Here is a 19,131-nt window from a genome sequence, read left to right as displayed (position 1 = left end):
TGAACAATAATGTTACAGGACAGTAAAAAATATAACCATAGTAACAAACATTAAAACAATGTCATCATAAGGTCAAATCCTTGACTGTGTGGGCGGACTCATCAGAGGTCACAACCAGCTTGGATGACCAGAGCCAGTGTGTAGCCATCTAATGGATCCAAGCTCCACTACCCGACATGTTTCGCGGTGTGTACCGCTTCCTCAGGGGCACAAGGGATAGAGCTTAATAATGAGCAACTAGAAAGATGACAAGAAGAGTACAAAGTTATTATACTTAAATGTCACGGTTTACAATGCCAATTTATTATTTCGAATATCAGTGTGTGTCAAGTATGGAGCGTTCGGCCACGGCCCCTCCAACTTGTGACACTTATACGTCATGTATTCAATCACAATTTCAACAAGATTACTTACATGAATATAAAAAGAAGAAATTCATCTACATTAGCATACAGGCCGAGGCATATGTGGGTGCTCCCAGTAATGAGACTGATGGATCAAAACATCCAGAGTATAGGTGCTGGATGCCAACTAACGTCCCCCTGGCGGGCATGGACGACCACAAGGCAGAGAGCAGCATGGCCTAGATGGTAGAGGATACATATAGTACTGATAAACATGCGTACTCCGCTTTTCTGGATGCTGTGGAATATTCCACAGACCATGCATAGCACATCATAGTCTATATCGTTGAATGCTCATAACAGATATTATTTAATTCTGTCTATAGACAGTCATGTGTATATGTAAACCGCTATTGTTAGCTGTGGTATAGTTATTGATAGTTATATAGGAGTCATTACCTACCGAAATGTATGCCAGAGCTTCCATGGAGGCTTGACACATGGACTGGTGAAGGTAATGGCGCTACAGATGCTGAGCACTTGTTGTTCCTTGACCCGTGGCATTCTGTTATACTCTACGGACTCCCCCTATGCTTATGAGCCTATGGGTGGTAATGCGTTGTTTGCACTGCCGCCAAGGGGATAGAGTTGAGTCCAATATACACACATATATATGTGTTTGTATACCGGCCTGGTGGTCCATGTTTCTCTGTCGCTCATTGACAGACGTAGTCCTCGTTGATTAATAACAACTCGGGTTATACTGCCCTCTACAGGAGTAGGACTAGACAGGAAAGAAAACGTTCTGGCCACACCCTAGGGGCAGTCCCAGAGGGTATATCCTCTCACTTCCTGCTACAGCAAATCAGTTTTTTTCTGTCTAGTTAGGAGTAAGGACCTAGATTCCTTGCTAGGATCTTCGGTCCTGGCAGGATTTTTTTCTTAGAAAGATTTTTTAGACAGGTTTTTTTCTCCAGTTTCCTGTGAGATCTTCAAGCAAGTAAGTTGGAACTGGGCGACGGGCTGGATATTGAGATCCAGTGGTCACCCCAGTTCAGCCTACGAGCGCGTGCAGGCCATAGCTCCGCGCTGGGTCGGCCGCGACATAGTCCCACTGGACGGGGACTGACCCTGCGAGTTAAACGTCTCGCCTGGACGCCAATGACCAACAGAGTCACGGCGTCCGTATTGGTCGACAGCCCCTCCACCCCGGTGGAGAAGGGTTCTGTCAGGAATTGGCGCCCGCCTGGTTCCGGTATGGTGAGTAGTATGTTCCCCCTCTCCCCCTGTCGGGTTTGTGGTGGACGCGGGCCCCTCTCTGGGATGGTAGGATGGATCTCCCCTCTATCCTATAATAAGTCACAGATCCCCCAATTTGAGTGTGATTTTTGTGAAAAATAACCAGGAGGCTTGGTTTGGGAGCTGACGATCTAAAGTCATTGTAAGTCTGTAAGGATGACTGAAGTCAGTGGCAGCACTAAAAGGGGCGTTACTATTGAAGTAAGAGGTATCCTACCTGTCAGAGGTACACAGGCTGATGCCTATGCCTGAGTACTGCAGTCCAGATCGCCATTCCTCCAGCTTCCACGGACTGCACAGCACTGTTTTGTGGCATCTCCCGACGACCCATGGACCGCATGCGGCCCGCCAGGGTCCTGTACCATCGGCCAGGCTTATCACCATCCAGGGTGAAGTTTGTGGGGCCGATGCACTCCCGCAGGCCGCTAGGCCGAATACAGCATCCCGCAGGCCGCTGCTAGCCGCCGCTATCCTAACAGGCCGCCGCCATTGTCTTGCAGATCACACGAGGCCGCCATATTGGCATAGCCTCGTGTCTCCAGCATGGGGGCGGCCATGTTTAAGGTAACCAAACACCTCGTGGAGCCAGGGGGAGGCGCCGGAAGGCGTGTTAAGGGGCGGAGCCGCCTCCTTTAGCCAGGAAAAAGGGCCAAAGACTTCCTGTCTGTAACAGGACAGCACTGAGCAGGCTGATAGAAAACTTCGTGGCATCAGGGATGAGCCTTGGGGTCTCTCTCTCTCTGTGGGGTCCAAAAAGGCAGGTAACACTGAGGGGCGCTGTTGCGCTGGGGGATTACAAAAAAAAAAAAAAAAGTTTTTTACTTTGTCATTTTTTTTTTTTTGTCGCTGGCAAATTTCTTGTATAATCATTGACCCTGCCGCATATGTATCCCCACCTGATCCCCTCAAGGTGGCCGCAGGATCCTCCAGTACCCCACTTGTTTTAATGCATTTTCGGCAGTTTTGGAGTCTTTGGTATCCCGGGTGGAGGTGGCCTGTCAGGGACGGGGGTCAAGAAGCGACCCCCGCCTACCCCTATTTTTTATCTGATACTTCAGATACGGATTCGGAGCTGGTCAATGCAGCTGCAGGTCCCTCTTGTGGGGCTGTTGTCTCAGGTAATGTCTCCTCAGCAGTGAGGAGAACGTTTCTGCCTCCGCCATAGCACAAGAGTGGTGGATGCACTAGTTGTGTCCGTCCGGGAAACCTTTAGTCTTGAGGTTACACCGGCAGAGGTAGCTGAGACTGAGATTCCTTTTTGGTACTTGTTAGCCTACCAAAAAGGCGAAGGATTTTCCTTTACCCAAATGGGGTTGTTTTGAAACGAACCCCTGCTATTTCCAAACGCAAGGCTAGGCGCTATCCGTTTGAGGAATCCCTCTTTAAAAGGATAGACGGTACCACCTGTAGTGGACTCACCAATTTCCAAATAAAGCCACCGTTATCCCGTTGGGAGGACGCTGCGTCCTTTAGGGATCCGGTGGATCGAAAAAGTGGAAGCGGAATCCCGCATCATTTTTTCCCTGATAGGGTCAACCCTTAGGCCAGTGGTTGCCATTTAGTTTGGTTGAGATTATAAAGGATCTCACTAGGGGCAAGAGCACGGTCTTGCCACAGACTGTTAGGATAAAAGGACCTTGTAACTAACGAGGACCTTCCTTTTCTGCTCATAAAGAGTTTGTTCGTTCCGCGAGGGCGGGCGATAAGGCGAAACCCTCCAAACCCCCTTCAGAGGGTTTTCAAAGGGCGCTGGTCGGCTAAACAAAAAGTCCGGCTCAGCCAAGCCTGAAGAATACAGCCTGATGCGCCCCTACCCATCTCTGGGGTAGGGGGATGGCTTCACTGGTTTCCGGATCCATGGCTTGCCAGAACCCCGGACTAAGGGGTTCGCGAGGTCATACGGTCAGGATACAGGATCGAGTTTTCGATCACTTCCACCGGTGCGATTCTTCCCTTCTAACATTGAACGGTTTCAGGGGGTTCTATTCGAACCTGTTCACAATGCCCAGGAAAGAGGGCAAGGTGCGTCCAATTTCTGGACTTGGAGAAAGATGGAGTCCATCCGAACAGTGGTGGCCTCCCTGCATCAGGGGGATTTCCTGGCGTCCATAGACATTTAGGATGCCTATCTTTATATCCCCATCATCGCAGGACATCAGCGTTTTCTTCGCTTTCCCAAAGATCATCCCTGGTTCCCACCAGGAGACTGAACTATCTGGGCCTAATGTTGGATACATCCTGGGCAAGAGAGTTTCTCCTTGCGGAGAAACTCCAGAAGGTTCAGTCAACGATTCGGATGTTGCTGTCCGTCAATTGGCTGGGACTGATAGTGGCCTTCTTAGAGGCAGTACCGTATACCCAGTCTCATACCCGAATTCTCCTGAAGGAGATTCTTTTCTAATGGAATCAGAATTCCGATTCCCTGGACAATCTGATCCGGTTGAGCGAGCGGACCAGGGTGTCTCCGATGCTCAACCAGGGGAAGTCATTCCTTCCGATAGTATCCAGGTTACCAATAAGGGTATCGGAACTGAGAGCGATCAGATTTTGTCTGATTTACTGGACCGAGCAGCTCTAGAGCAGCCCGATTCGGATCCAATCGCACAATGCCACGGTCGTGACTTATGTCAAGAAAGGGGCACTTAGAGTGTCCTGGTGGCCATCGAAACGACTAGCATCTTTCGTTGGACGGAATGGTTTGTTCCAGATCTCCCCGCAGTGTTCACTCCGGGGGTGGGAAATCGGCAGGCAGATTATTTCAGCTTTCAGATTCTGGATCAAGGGGTATGGCCTCTTCATCCAGAGGTTTTTCACTAGCTGTCCCTTCATTGGGGAACCCCGGATGTGCATCTGTTGGCACCTTGGCTCAACAGGAAGGTGCGGAGGTTTGTAGCTCGCACCCGCGATCCTCTAGCGGACGCAGCAGAAACGCTGATCGCCCCGTGGGGGCAGTATCAGCTACGGCATGCCTTCCATCCTCTCAAGTTACTGCGGGAACTTCTTCGCAGGATAGAGATGGAGGGAATTCCAGTTATTCTGGAAATTCCGGACTGACCTCGTCGAGCCTGGTACGCCGACTTGGTGAGGCTAGTCGCGGACGCTCCTTGGAGACTTCTCTCAGGGAGGATTAGCGGTCTCAGGGACCGATCTTCCATCTTGCTTTACAATCGCTGGCTTAATGGCCTGGCCATTGAGACCCAGGTACTGAAGGACAAGGGAGTGTCAGCTTCAGTTATTCCTACCTCTAGTTAAAGTTAGGAAAGCGACTTCCAGCACATGGAAGTCTTATATTGCGTGGTGTGAATCTCTTGGATTTCCCCCACATACCTATTCGGTGACCCGAATCTTGGTCTGTCTGCAACAAGGGGTTGAGCAGAAACTGTCCTTGAGCACTATCAAGGGTCAGGTTTCAGCGTTCGCAATCTTCTTTCAGAAACCTTTGGCTAATCATTCCTTGGTGCGGAATTTCATCCAGGGGGTGCGACATCTGGCTCCGCCAGTGCGTGCACCCTTACCGCCTGGGATCTTAATTTAGTGTGGTCAGTTCAGAAACTTCTCTTTGAAGATATTAGGGAGATTCCCTTGCTTACATTATCCCAGAAGGTGGCCTTCTTGGTGGCCATTACTTCTGCGCGCAGGGTGTCAGAACTGGCCGCATTATCTTGTCGTTCCCCATATCTGGTGGTTCATAGGGATAAGGTGGTTCTTCTTCCGAATCCATCCTTCCTTCCTAAAGTGGTTTTCAGAGTTTTCATCTGAATAAAAATATTGTGTTACCTTCCCCGTGTCCTAAGACTAGCCATCCTTGGGAGTTTGCATTACACTCCTTTGATGGGGTTCAGACAATCAGGGTACACTTGACTACTACGAACTTGTTTCGTAAGACGGACTCACTTTTTGTGATCACGGATAGCCCTAGAAGGGGGTTGCCTGTGTCTGCCGCGACCATATCTAGATGGACCAGTCAGACGGTGGTACAGGCTTATTCTATTAAGGGTCGGAATCCTCCGTTCCCTGTTAAGGCGCACTCTACTCGGGCACCTAGTGTTTCCTGGGTCTTCCGCCATCAGGCGTCAGCGATCCAGGTTTTCAAGGCGATGACTTGATCGTCGGTTCATACCTTTACATCATTTTATAAAGTTGATGTGATGGCATCGTCCGATGCCTCTTTTGGCCGCAAGGTTCTGCAGGCCGCAATCTGAGGAGACCGTTGGTCTACCTCAAGGGTTTGTTGGGTTTTTCACTTAGGTCTCATCTTTTGCTCGATGAGTCCTTGATGCTTCTGGTTGGCTCCGGTTGGGCCCTCTGGATTTTGATTTCTGTTATCCCACCCCTCATTTGTGGTACTGCTTTGGGACGTCCCGAGTTGTTATTAATCAACGAGGACTACGTCTGTCAATGAGCGACAGAGAAAAATGGATTTTTGTAAAATCTTACCGTAAAATCCTTTTCTCTTAAGCTCATTGACAGACGTAGTACCCGCCCCTCAGTTTTTGAGTTGGGTTGGGTTAAATTCTCTAAACACTGCTTTGTGACATAACTGATTTGCTGTAGCAGGAAGTGAGAGGATATACCCTCTGGGACTGCCCCTAGGGTGTGGCCAGAACGTTTTCTTTCCTGTCTAGGCCTACTCCTGTAGAGGGCAGTATAACCCGAGTTTGATTAATCAACGAGGACTACGTCTGTCAATGAGCTTAAGAGAAAAGGATTTTACGGTAAGATTTTACAAAAATCCATTTTTATAGGGGCTGATGGGGCCCCTTCTATCGCTCATGGTGTCTCTTCTTTCATATATATACCTTACAGAGACTCACAAGTCTACCCGGAGACCTGAATTTGGTTGTTCACCCCTCCGGGGATATCATATTGGTCCCTATGTCCAAGCTGTCGTTTCCCATCGTCTGACCAATATGCAAGCTCTGGCATACATTTCGGTAGGTAATGACTCCTATATAACTATCAATAACTATACCACAGCTAACAATAGCGGTTTACATATACACATGACTGTCTATAGACAGAATTAAATAATATCTGTTATGAGCATTCAACGATATAGAATATGATGTGCTATGCATGGTCTGTGGAATATTCCACAGCATCCAGAAAAGCGGAGTACGCATGTTTATCAGTACTATATGTATCCTCTACCATCTAGGCCATGCTGCTCTCTCTGCCTTGTGGTCGTCCATGCCCGCCAGGGGGACGTTAGTTGGCATCCAGCACCTATACTCCGGATGTTTTGATCCATCAGTCTCATTACTGGGAGCACCCACATATGCCTCGGCCTGTATGCTAATGTAGATGAATTTCTTCTTTTTATATTCATGTAAGTAATCTTGTTGAAATTGTGATCTAATACATGACGTATAAGTGTCACAAGTTGGAGGGGCCGTGGCCGAACGCTCCATACTTGACACACACTGATATTCGAAATAATAAATTGGCATTGTAAACCGTGACATTTAAGTATAATAACTTTGTACTCTTCTTGTCATCTTTCTAGTTGCTCATTATTAAGCTCTATCCCTTGTGCCCCTGACGAAGCGGTACACACCGCGAAACATGTCGGGTAGTGGAGCTTGGATCCATTAGATGGCTACACACTGACTCTGGTCATCCAAGCTGGTTGTGACCTCTGATGAGTCCGCCCACACAGTCAAGGATTTGACCTTATGATGACATTGTTTTAATGTTTGTTACTATGGTTATATTTTTTACTGTCCTGTAACATTATTGTTCATTTTTGTCTGTCCCGTTGTTGGGAAATCTATATAAACTTTTTAGATAAATTGCATATTACACATTTTTGTGTTGTATTGGTTGTAAAACGGTACCCTTTAAAATCCCAACCCATGCCCCAATGTTCGATACTCTCTCTATCCTGATTAGGGATGAGGTACCTTAGGATTTAATACATCAATCCAACGAGCTAATTTTGCCACACCTCTAGGTAAATAGGACACCTGAGACACCAGGGGAAGTGTGACATCCGTGGCAAACGCCAGATCTATACGTGACATGCTGTGGAAGGAATCGGAGTGACAAGTGTACTGATGTAGCTCCGGATGCTTCCACTGGCACACCTCCAGTAAGGTCCTAAATCCGTGCCCAGTCAGCAAATAATGGATATGGTCTGCCCCCACCCCCTAAGCGGTCCACGGCAGGGTCTAAAACTGCATTAAAGTCACCAATGTAGAGTATGGGACCGGTTGTCCAAGAAAGAAGGAATAGTGATCATTTAGAAAGTACATCCGGTGAAAATGGGGGGGGGGGGGGGACATAGATATTCACCAATGTAAATGTCCCTGCTAGAATCCGCAGGGTAAGTATAACAAACCTCCCCTCAGGGTCAGTTTTAACCTGTAGAGTTTCGGCTTGAAGTGACCTAGCTAGCAGAATAGACACTCCTCTGGAATAAGAGTGGGTGGCGTGATAAGAATTTGCTAACCAGGAGCGTTTACGGGCTCGAACCTTCATATCAATAAGATGCGTCTCTTGAAGACAGATTATGTTGGGTTTATATTTTTTAAGAAAAGAAGACTAAGGACCACTTATGAGGTGAGTTCAGCACCCTGACATTCCACGATATTATTTTTAACGGTTTAGACATGGCAAATTTGACAGTATATGATAAACACTGTATGGGTATGGAATACCCATAGAGTGTTGCACAACAGATGCATCATAGCATTCATAGGTGTTAAAAGGAAGACGAGAGAGAGGGGAAAAAAACACAAACCCCCCCCCCCCCAATACTTACAGAACTGACAGCCATAAAGGTAATACCCCAAAAAATCTGGACTAGAATTGTCCCTTACCCACCCCATCGGCTCAACCACCCGGAACTTAGTGAGCCTTTGATCCCTGAACAAAAGAGGCAAAAGAAAAAAAAAAAACAGTCAATCCTCAACTGAGGTTCAGAAAGACCTGTGGCCATGCCACTAACTGGTTGGAGAGGTGGATTAATCCCGGAGGGCTCATGGTGATATGTGTTCCATCTTTGCTCAACGAAGGAAGGGGTTAATTAAGCTGGGATGAGCAATGAGGGGATAAAATTCAGTATAAGGCATTGTTCAGCATGGCAAGAAAGGATGCAATGGTAAAGTTCCATGGTGCCAGTGAAGAAGGTGATCAGTGCCATCATCCGACCCTAGTGCAGCAGCAACCAAGAAATGCATCAGGGAGAAATTAAGGGGTGGCGGGGATGGATCCAATGAATTATGCTATAAAAGTCTTAAAGCAAAATGTTACCAATACCCCTACACAGACAGTAGACACAGAAATGTAGGGGCACCTGGAATAAGTGTTGAGACAATGAAGAGTAGTTCAGTTTCTTTGGCGCCTAGGTGCTGCTCCAAAACGATCATCCATCCAGGCCATGGCTTCTTTAAGATTGTTGTAGAAGTAGGGATGTCTTCGCTTCTTTCCGAAACCATGGACTTCCTTGATTCAGAACAAATGGGTCCACAAACTTATCTGATCGGGTTAAAAGAGCGAATTCCGCTCTTGACCGTCGGACAGGTTCTTCCCGTCCAATCTACGCCTATCTCCAGACCAGTTAAGGGATCTACGAGAGGCGATACAAGATCTGCTGCCGCAAGGGGTGATTGTGCCGGTTCCTTCTTGGGAATGCTTTCAGGGGTTCTATTCAAACCTGTTCACTGTGCCCAGGAAAGAAGGCAAAGTACGTCCAATCCTGCACTTCTGTAACCACTTTGTGCGGGTACAGAAGTTTCGAATGGAGTCCATTCGCACGGTAATGGCGTCTCTCTACACCAAGGAGACTTTTTGGCCTCCATAGATATCAAGGACGCATATCTACACATCCCTATTTACGCTGGACACCAGCATTTTCTTTGCTTCGCTGTAGGAGAGGAGCATTATCAATTTGTGGCCTTACTCTTTGGTCCCGCCTTCGCCCCCAGGGTCTTCACTAAAGTGTTGGCTCCGGCATTGGCATTACTGCATAAACGTGGGATTACGGTATAGGGGTATCTGGACGATCTCTTCTTAAGAGCAGATTCACACTCAGCCCTGTTGGGCAACTTGACAATTACTTATACGGACTCTGCAATTACTTATACAGACTCTGCAAGAGTTTGGTTGGAACATCAATTTCAAACAATCTGCCCTGATTCCATTCTTAAGACTGGATTATCTGGGCCTGACTCTGGACTCCGCTTTGGCAAGGGTTTTTCTTCCCGCAGACAAGTTGCAAAAGTTGCAGGGGGTGATTAGTTTGCGGTTATCCAGCCATCTGTCCTATCTGCAGACTTGCGTATGGTTCTTGGGTCTGATGGTGTCAACCTTCGAGGCAGTTCCGTTTGCTCATTTCCACATGAGGCCCTTACAAAGGGAAGTTCTTCTCAAATGGAACAAAGATTCAAAGTCCTTGGACACTATGATTCAGTTGAGTCACAACACAAAGACTACTCTTCTATGGTGGCTTCACTCATTAGCACTACGCTAGGACAGGTCCTTCCTCCCATTGTATTGGACTGTGGTAACCACAGGTGCCAGCCTGGCCGGCTGGGGAGGAGTGCTGAGAAAGCTGCGTGTGCAGGGGTCCTGAACAGTAGAAGAGTCCAGACTTCCGATCGTTCAATATTCTGGAGCTCAGAGCGATAAAGCTTTGCCTGAGTCACTGGACAAATCGTTTACAGGGTTGTTTAGTCCGGATTCAATCAGACAATGCCACGGCCGTAGCTTACATCAATCATCAAGGGGGCACCAAGAGTGTCTTGGCGGCCCGGGAGGTGGCCGCGATCCTGAAATGGGTGGAAAAGTTTGTTCCAGCCCTTTCTGAAGTGCACATCCCCAGTGTGGAAAACTGTCAGGCGGGATACCTGAGTCGTCAGGTGTTGGATCAGGGGGAATGGTCTCTGCACCCAGAGGCGTTCCACCTCCTGTGTGTCCGGTGGGGGACACCCGACATCGACCTGTTAGCTTCTCGACTCAACAAGAAGGTTCAGAGGTTTGTAGCCAGGTTGTGGGATCCTCTGACCGACGCCACAGACACACTGGTGGCTCCTTGGGATCAGTATCGGCTGATCTATGCGCTCCCACTGCTGAAACTCCTGCCAAGGCTTCTGCACATAATAGAGGTGGAAGGGATTTCGGTCATTCTGGTGGCCCCAGACTGGCCTCGCCAGTCTTGGTACACAGATCTGGTAAGGTTGGTCACCGATGCTCCTTGGAGACTTCCTCTCAGGGAAGATCTGCTGTCTCATGGGCCGATCTTCCATCCTGCTTTACAGTCGCTGGCTTTAACGGCGTGGCTGTTGAAAACCAGGTGTTTAAGGATAGAGGTCTTTCTGACTCAGTGACTCTGACTCTGTTGAAGGCCAGAAAGTCTACTTCTAGGAAGATCTATCATCGTACATCTCATGGTGCGAATCGCAGAAGGTGCACCCTCGCTTGTTCTCGTTGGCTAGGGTTTTGACTTTTCTTCAAAAAGGTGTTTTAACAGCGGTTGGCTTTTGGCACTATCAAAGGCCAAGTGTCGGCTCTGGCTGTGTTTTTCCAATGCCCTTCAGCTACGCATTCCCTGATTCACACTTTTATTCAAGGGGTTTGCCATATGGCTCCCCCGAGGCGATCCTTGCTACCTCCGTGGGATCTGAATTTGGTATTCTCGGTTTTTCAAAAATTTTCCCTTTGAGAACATTAGGTTGATTCCTCTGCTTGCCTTGTCTCCAGAAGGTTGCCTTTTTGGTGGCTATTACTTCTGCCCACAGAGTATCTGAATTGGCGACGTTGTCCTGCCGCTCACCTTATCTGGTGGTCCACAGAGATAAAGTGGTACTCCGACCTAGTCAGTCCTTTCTCCCTAAGGTGGTTTCTGATTTTCATTTGAATGAAGACATTGTGCTGCCTTCACTTTGTCCTAAGTCCAAGCTAGGTCTGAACGATAGTCGATATGATATCGACTATCGTTCTGCGGCCGTAGGCGATATTCATATCGCCGAGGTCACGATATTTGCATAGGCAGGGGGAAGGGACTCGGAGGAGGACAGGAGGACTCACAGACTTCCGTGTTAGGCAGGGAGAAGTCGGGACACTTCAGCGGTGAGCATATACTGACTCACTCGTGCACTGCTGCCCGCCCCACACGTTCAGTGAGTCTCACTCTCCGCCCTAGTTTTCTCAATGGCACATTCAGGGAGCCAATCACGCCATGATTAGCTGCACAGCTAACCAATCATGCGTGCCTGCACACCGGATTGGTTCTGCTGTGCTGCTACTCACGGCGTGATTGGCTCCCTGAATGTGCCATTGAGAAAACTAGGGCGGAGAGTGAGACTCACTGAACGTGTGGGGCGGGCTGCAGTGCACGAGTGAGTAATGTATGCGGCTGTGCTGTGATCCTTTCCCGGCTCCTAGTCCACCGCTCCAGCCTCCTACCACCACCACTATGAGAGAGACTGTCTGTCACTGAATATTCTGATCGATTCCACAGTCCACACTGTCACTGAGTAATTGATTTTACCATATTAACCCTGACCTGCCCAGTGCCCTGTATCTATCTGCAATTAAAATTTAGAAGGCTGCCTGCATGCTTCATGATTTCCATTCCCAGCATCCTTCCCAATCCCTACAGTGTCAGTAACATTAACCCTATGGTACAAGGCTGCAGTGTGCACTGAATCCCATTCCCTACAGTAACATACATTAATCCTGTATGGTCGGAAAGGCTGGATTGACGGGTCCCTCAATATCGCAATATATATCGTTGAAAAAAAAATATCGCAATATATTTTTTTTCCAATATCGTGCAGGCCTAGTCCAAGCATTCCAAGGAAATGGCATTGCATTCTTTGGATGTGGTGCGGGCAATTAGAGTTTACCTGGCGGCTACTGAGTCGTTCAGAAAATCAGATGCTCTATTTGTCCAAAGGATCTCGTAAACGATTGGCTGCATCTGCTGCAACCATATCCAGATGGATAACAGACGGTAGTTCAGGCCTATTCGCTGAAGGGTCAAGTTCCTCCTTTCCCTGTGAAGGTGTGTTCTACTAGGGAGCTGAGTGCTTCTTGGGCTTTTCGCCATCAGGCGCCAGTGCTGCAAGTTTGCAAGGCGGTAACTTGGTCATCAGTGCACACGTTCACAAAATTCTACAAAGTAGATGTGTTGGCTTCTTCGGATACCTCTTTTTGCTGCTGTCTAAAAGAGAGAGTTTTTTCTCTTTGAGGGTGTATGTTCTTTCTGGGTGAGCATCAGTCGTTCCTGGTTGAGCTCCATATTACCTGGTCGGCTAAGTTTAGCCTTGGGGAATTACGTTCTTTCTTTGCGTTTTTTCCCACCCCTCATGCAAATACTGCTTTGGGACGTCCCAATGGTCAAGAAAATATGGAGCTGCGTCTGTCAATGAACGATAGAGAAAACTGAATTTTTGACTTACCCTAAAATCCTTTTCTCTGAAATTCATTTACAGACGCGGCACCAGCCCCTCTAATTTTGAGTGGGGTGGGGGTTTTTTTTCTAAACACTGCTTGCAACAAAACTGAGGGCTATAGCAGAGTGTGTGGGTGTATGCTTGCAGGGACTGCCCCATAGGCATGGTAAAGCTTTTTCCTGCCTAGTGTCCTACTCCTGTAGGGGGCAGCATAACCCAGTGGTCAAGAAAATATGGCGCTGCGTCTGTCAATGAACTTCAGAGAAAACGATTTTACGGTAAGTCAAAAATCCATTTTTTTTTTTTTTATCTCAGACTCTGATAATATGCACCAGATTCAACCTCTAATAAATATTTCTTCTGTTATTCTTAGACTTTATTAGATATTTTGTCCCCTAATCGTAAAGATTGTTATTTATGTTTAGCACGTCATATAAGTATTCAAGAATAAACTGTCTTTTTTTTTTTAAACTAAACTTTACATATTAACTAAATTATACACCACACTTTGAGATTTTTTTTATCCGGTTATTCAAAACATTAATCGGCCAACTAATTATGAAAATAATCATGAGTTGCATTCCTAGATGTAATCTTGTATGATATTACTCTAAGGTCTTTCAACCTGTTCTGAGGCCTTGCTAATATTGCATGTTTTGCATATTCAGAAGAAATGTAGCCACTTTGTTCACTCGGTGTTGAAATTCCACAGTGTTCTTAAGAGGAAATCCACAAAACGTGCGTCTTGATGAAGGTTTAATTCTGAACCTACAGTATGCTTTATTAGAGCCGTTGTGTTTCAGTGCTTGAACTTCGACCCCACCTCTATACATATAAATCCCACACTCCTCACATACTAGTTGAGATGTTGTGGAATGGGTTGTTTTGTAGGGATGCTTATTATTAACAATTAGATATCCATAGTTATCCATAAAATGTAAAGCAGTGGCTCAAAAGAATTGTGCTTCATATTCATAACCGTTATTTTCTGTTCTAGTTGCACGATGAAAAGTTAATGGCAGAAACCAAAACATTTATTTCAATAATTGGAGAGAAAACCAAAACTTTGATTAAGGATACATCTATGGCCTTATTACACAAGGTAAGAAAACTGGTATATTGCTTTTTTGTTCTTTTTTCTTTTTCAGAATGTCATCACTTTTCTTATTTTTACATTTAAAAGCAAATGAAATCTTTAGGAACATTGGTGTATGCAGCTGCCTTCAGGAGATTGTACACTGGCAAACAGCCCAATATACCCTCCTCTATACTCATACCATGCCTCAGTTTTTTTGCTAGTGTCCTAAGAGAACTGACGGCAGCCTGAGCCACAGCACTTTTTAATCTTCTTTAACCCCTTTAGAGGTAACTCCTTCCTTGCTTTTATCGAGGGAGGAATTCTCACCAACTACATCTGAGTTTATGGGGAAAAATTGCAGCCATGATAGCTGACTCAGAAGAGGGGTCTGCAAGCCTGCTTCATTGCCTTCTCCTCTAAAATCCAACTTAAATTCCCTGGGGCTACAATTGCTTCTGTACCGTAGCAGTAGATCGTAAAGGCAGTGCATTTGGAACGTAGTGTGGAAACACACAGAATGCACCTGTCTCACACAGCATTCTAGTGTAAACTGGTCCTAACAGAAACAAAGATCAGGCCGCAGCCAACCCAGCCTACTACTAGGATATCAGCCTAAAACCACTGTGCCAGATGATAAAGCGCACCAATAAACTGATAAATATGTTGAAATGCTTTGCTCCCAATGCTTTGCTCCCAACTCTGACAGAGACTCTAGCTGAAATTCAGGGGCACAGAATACTGAAATGCCCTTTCCATGCGATTCACTATCCTATACTGTGTTATTTTAAACGTTCTAACAACAGTTGAAAATTCCACCCTGTGACTCTTTGTATTTGGCCATCACCCATCTGGTCTCACTTGACACTTTGAAGCTTCTAGCCCAAACACTTAGTAAAAACGTTTTTTTGTTCTTTTTCTTAGGGGGCCTTCTGTTTGCAGACTGCTTAGACATTTCGGGTGTCCTCTAATTATAGCTTGGTCCTTGTCTCTTGGATTTCAATAGAACTGATGTCAGAAATTAGAGGAAGGCACTGTTCTGTAATCTGTCTCATTTTGGTCCATCGGTGGTCTGTCTGCAGTTAACCCATTTGATCAGGTAGACCACCAACTTCCTTAAGAGGTTTAAATTTCCCACTATTTTTTATTCAGTTTTCCTCTGTGCTAGAAGCATATTATTATAGTCCAATATCACTATCAGTCCTTTAGGCAGGTCACAATTGACGCTCAAATTTGGTTTACCTTCATACTATGTACAATCGATAGCTTGCAATCTATTCTGGCATATGTTTGCATACCCCCACTGTACTCAAGTGAGGTTTTACAGTTTATGGTGAATCACCCTAGTCCTGAAGAGGATACTTGCCTAAAAGACTCCTTGAGTTTTTTTCAAAAGTAAACCTACTGCACCCGTGACAATAGTGTGGGGCACAATCAAAGCTTGCTTAGGGAGTATTTTAATAAAAAACATATCTAACCTAACAAAGTCCTCTAGGGAGTGGGAAAGGTATCTTATGAAAGAGGTGCATTTCTGGGAGAGGCCCATATTGCTGACCCCACACCTTCTGTTTTTTGGAGTTTGAGAAATGCACAACAAATAAGACAAGACACTTGCTGCCAGTAAATAGAAAAGTCCAAACAAGAATCCTCCTATATTGAGGATATTAAAACAATAGGGAGATCTATTTTTCCCTGTCCGATATTATGCATATCTTTTAATTGTCATTACAAGGATTTTTAAGCCTTCGGGTTTTCTTTCCCCACCCCCCTTCTTATGCCCTGACTCTCTTTCTATAAACTTTAAATCTTTCATGTCTTGAGGAGAGATATAAAGAAACCCTGAATGCACCTCTTAATTGTAGGAACTGATTTTTGCAATGGCAAAAGCCCCTAATAACAAAGCACGTGGCCTCCCATCCGAAATATACAAAAACTACAGCTGGATCTTTTTACCAGAATTCTCACTTCCTGCATGAATGATTGAATGGTTTTAGTTCTTCCTACGCAGGGCAAAGATGAATTATACTCATCTCTGTGAGGAAAAAATGTACACAACATATGTAATAACCTACAGTGTGCCAAACATCAGGTTAATAACCTCTATCAAACTATGCAGACTTTAGATCCTGAAGTCTGTTTTTTCATGACCTTAGACGAGGAGAACTTTCTAGCTGAGGTTGTTGCCCCAAACAAACTCCTGTTTGTGGCACAAGAATGGGTGTCCATCATCAGCCAAGGTTTTAAAAGTGAAGGATTTGGGTTAATTTATTTTTCCAAATAAAAATGAGTGCTCCAACATGAAATGTCCACAGAAATGCATTAAACTTTCGGTCCCACGATTGTAAGTGCCAGGGCACCCAATGCACTGGTTACCCAACAGTCATTTAAATAAATAGAAATACTAATTCATAATGTGCTTGAATAGACCTAACTTTATTATTGCAAGCATTTCTATACAGGTCACTGTGAGCCATATGGCTTTTTTAAAGGATGGTTTGTTTGTATCTTGATGTTTTTCAGATATTGAAATTTACTCCATGCTGTCTGCAAAAGCATATAACTATTACTAAAAGATTTTGGAAAGGGCACTATATTGGATAACTTGATTGACTCTTATATGTTAAACTATTGTTTGATATATTTGCAATGCTGTTCAGTTATAAAACCTCTTCTGTGGCACAGCTTTGATTTTGTTTTATGCAGAAATATTTGTAATATGGATTATCTGTTTTACTTTATCTGTTTACCTATACAAAAAACAGAAAAAAAACTACTGGATTAAAAAATAAAAAAAGGCCCCTAGCCTGTTAAGACTTTTCCAGTGCATTCCCTATTGCAACTGGTCTGTTGCCCATTAATACCCTATGGGAGGGGTTCCTTAAAAAGACTGCCCGTGTGCAGTCTTTTGCCCATTAATACACTATGTAGGGGTCCTTTTAAAAGTGGATTCTCCTTGTGGTGGACCCAGCTATTTCTTGTCTTGGAAAGATTCTAGCTGTTCCTATTGAGGATATCCCTGCATTTGTGGACCTGGTGGATAAAAGGCCTGAAGCCCATTTTAAGGCCTTATTCTTCCCTGCAGATGTTGCCCTGCAACCTGCTATCGCGACCACATCCATCTGCCAGATCTTAGATGTTTGATCCAAGGGGAAATCTTTGATCTAACCTAAATAATCCTTCTGTCCTCCAGCAGGAGTTTATGCATGTAGACCCACTTTATTGTGTTGACAAGTTAAAAGATATTATACACTAAATACCCAGAATGGTCCTACTTTGTGATGGGCCGCCTTGCTCAGTTGTTGGTCAGCAGAGTGCTCTCTCTTGTGGGTTTTTTTTTTTTTTTGGAACATTTTATTATTGTCAAAGCTGTATAACCATAAAGGAATCCAAACCAATAACAAATATCCACCCATGTCAATTTATTGTTACATTATAATAGCTCACAATGAATATGTGTACAGTACATACAGCAAATAAGATAGTTAGAACTATACACATAATCATAATTTACAAGTGTGGAAGCACCTACCCAGCAAATCCCTGGAAAACCTTATTAAGGAGGTCACTGGCCAAAACCCTGTTATCTTTTTCTTGACTGAAGTATTTTAGTTGGGCTTTTGCAACAAAATAATGTTTTCAAAGCTTCAAAAAAGTGCCATTTAGAAAAATGTAGTCAGATTATGCTGTCAGGATTTATATTATGATATAAAGAACTGTGTGTATATTTTTATTGAAGATTTTTTCCCCAATCCTCTTTCAGGACAGCCACCTTTAAGAGACCTTGGCTCCTCCCTTCGCAGGAAACACTCCCCCATCCAAACAGATTTAAGCCCCCTGTTAGCTGGTGCCCTTCAGGTCTGGTGTTTCCTCCAGTGGGGAGACATCTCCAGGAACCTAGAGGTAAACGGCCAGGGGCTGAGAGCTGTTTCTGTAAAGGAGAGGCTAAGGTCTCCTAAATATTCCACAGTGATCACAATAAATAATAGGCTTAAAGTGCTAAAACAGTTAATATTCCCAGATGGATTAAACCAAAATAAATATGTGCGCTTATGGGCATCAATATATATGTCTCTATTAAGTATGGATGCAATCCCAATCCATATAGTGTTCCTTATATTCGGTCACCCGTGCTCATACAGATCTTGTATAGCCTCCACCAAGTAATGGAATTCCACCCAAGGGTAGTGAGATTACTGGCTGTTTACCAGAATGATTTGACCCCTGTATCAGGCGGTCAAATCAAGCCAAAGGAATGGACTAAGATCTTCTTATGGCTGTTCCTCGGGTGCCACAAATATCAAAATTCAAACTATTGGGATTTTTCGCCCTCCTGAACAGCCCAGGAAAACCCAATGACGAGTTGAATACGGTGGGGGGAAGACTGGGGATCTTCCTCCCACAGTGGGAAGCAGTTGCCTCCAGTCATTTCATTTTCGGGATTATAAGAAGGGGTTATCTTTTAGAATTTTCATCCCCCCGTCCACGCAGGATGTTCATTACCGAATTACCAAGATGCACAGAAAAGGCGTCTGCCTTACTTTCCTTCCTGAAAGAGGAACAGAGGGTCGTGATGAAGGTACCACCAAAAGAGTTAGGTGGAGGTTTTTAATCCCATGTTTTTGTTGTACGGAAACCTTCAGGCAAGTACAGACTTATCCTATACCTAAAGCCCTTAAACGTTTTGATTTGATTACAAAAGATTTAGGATGGATTCAATCTTCTCTATAAGGCTATCCTTCCTCCAGACTGCTTCATGGCCTCAAAAGACCTGAAAGACGCCTACCTGCATTATCCCATATCAGAAGGGTGTCGGACTTTTCTCAGGTTGGCCATAAGGACGGAAGAGGGCACGATACATCCCCTGTCCCCTTCACCCCGCATTTTCACCAAAATCATGGCAGAAGCCTTGGCTTGTTTGCGACTCAGAGGCATTTCGCTCATTGCCTACCTGGACGATCTGCTCTTGTTTGCCCCATCTTAGGAGAAGCTGTCCAGGGACCTTCTGACAAGCCGA

General features: G+C 45.3%; 1 protein-coding gene across 1 annotated transcript in view; it reads left to right on the top strand.

Annotated features, from left to right (window-relative positions):
* The window catches only part of KNTC1 (kinetochore associated 1), a 792,142-nt gene that overhangs the window by 540,136 nt on the left and 232,875 nt on the right, over positions 1 to 19,131 (top strand). Inside the window, exon 40 of the mRNA XM_082256649.1 lies at positions 14,040 to 14,144. Within this exon, the coding sequence (XP_082112775.1) occupies positions 14,040 to 14,144 (105 nt within the window). The remainder of the gene's footprint in view (positions 1 to 14,039; positions 14,145 to 19,131) is intronic.

The sequence above is a fragment of the Pelophylax lessonae genome, assembly GCF_965119305.1.
Source record: "Pelophylax lessonae genome assembly, chromosome: 1".
Lineage (NCBI taxonomy): Eukaryota > Metazoa > Chordata > Amphibia > Anura > Ranidae > Pelophylax > Pelophylax lessonae.
This window is presented reverse-complemented; position numbering and strand designations above follow the sequence as displayed.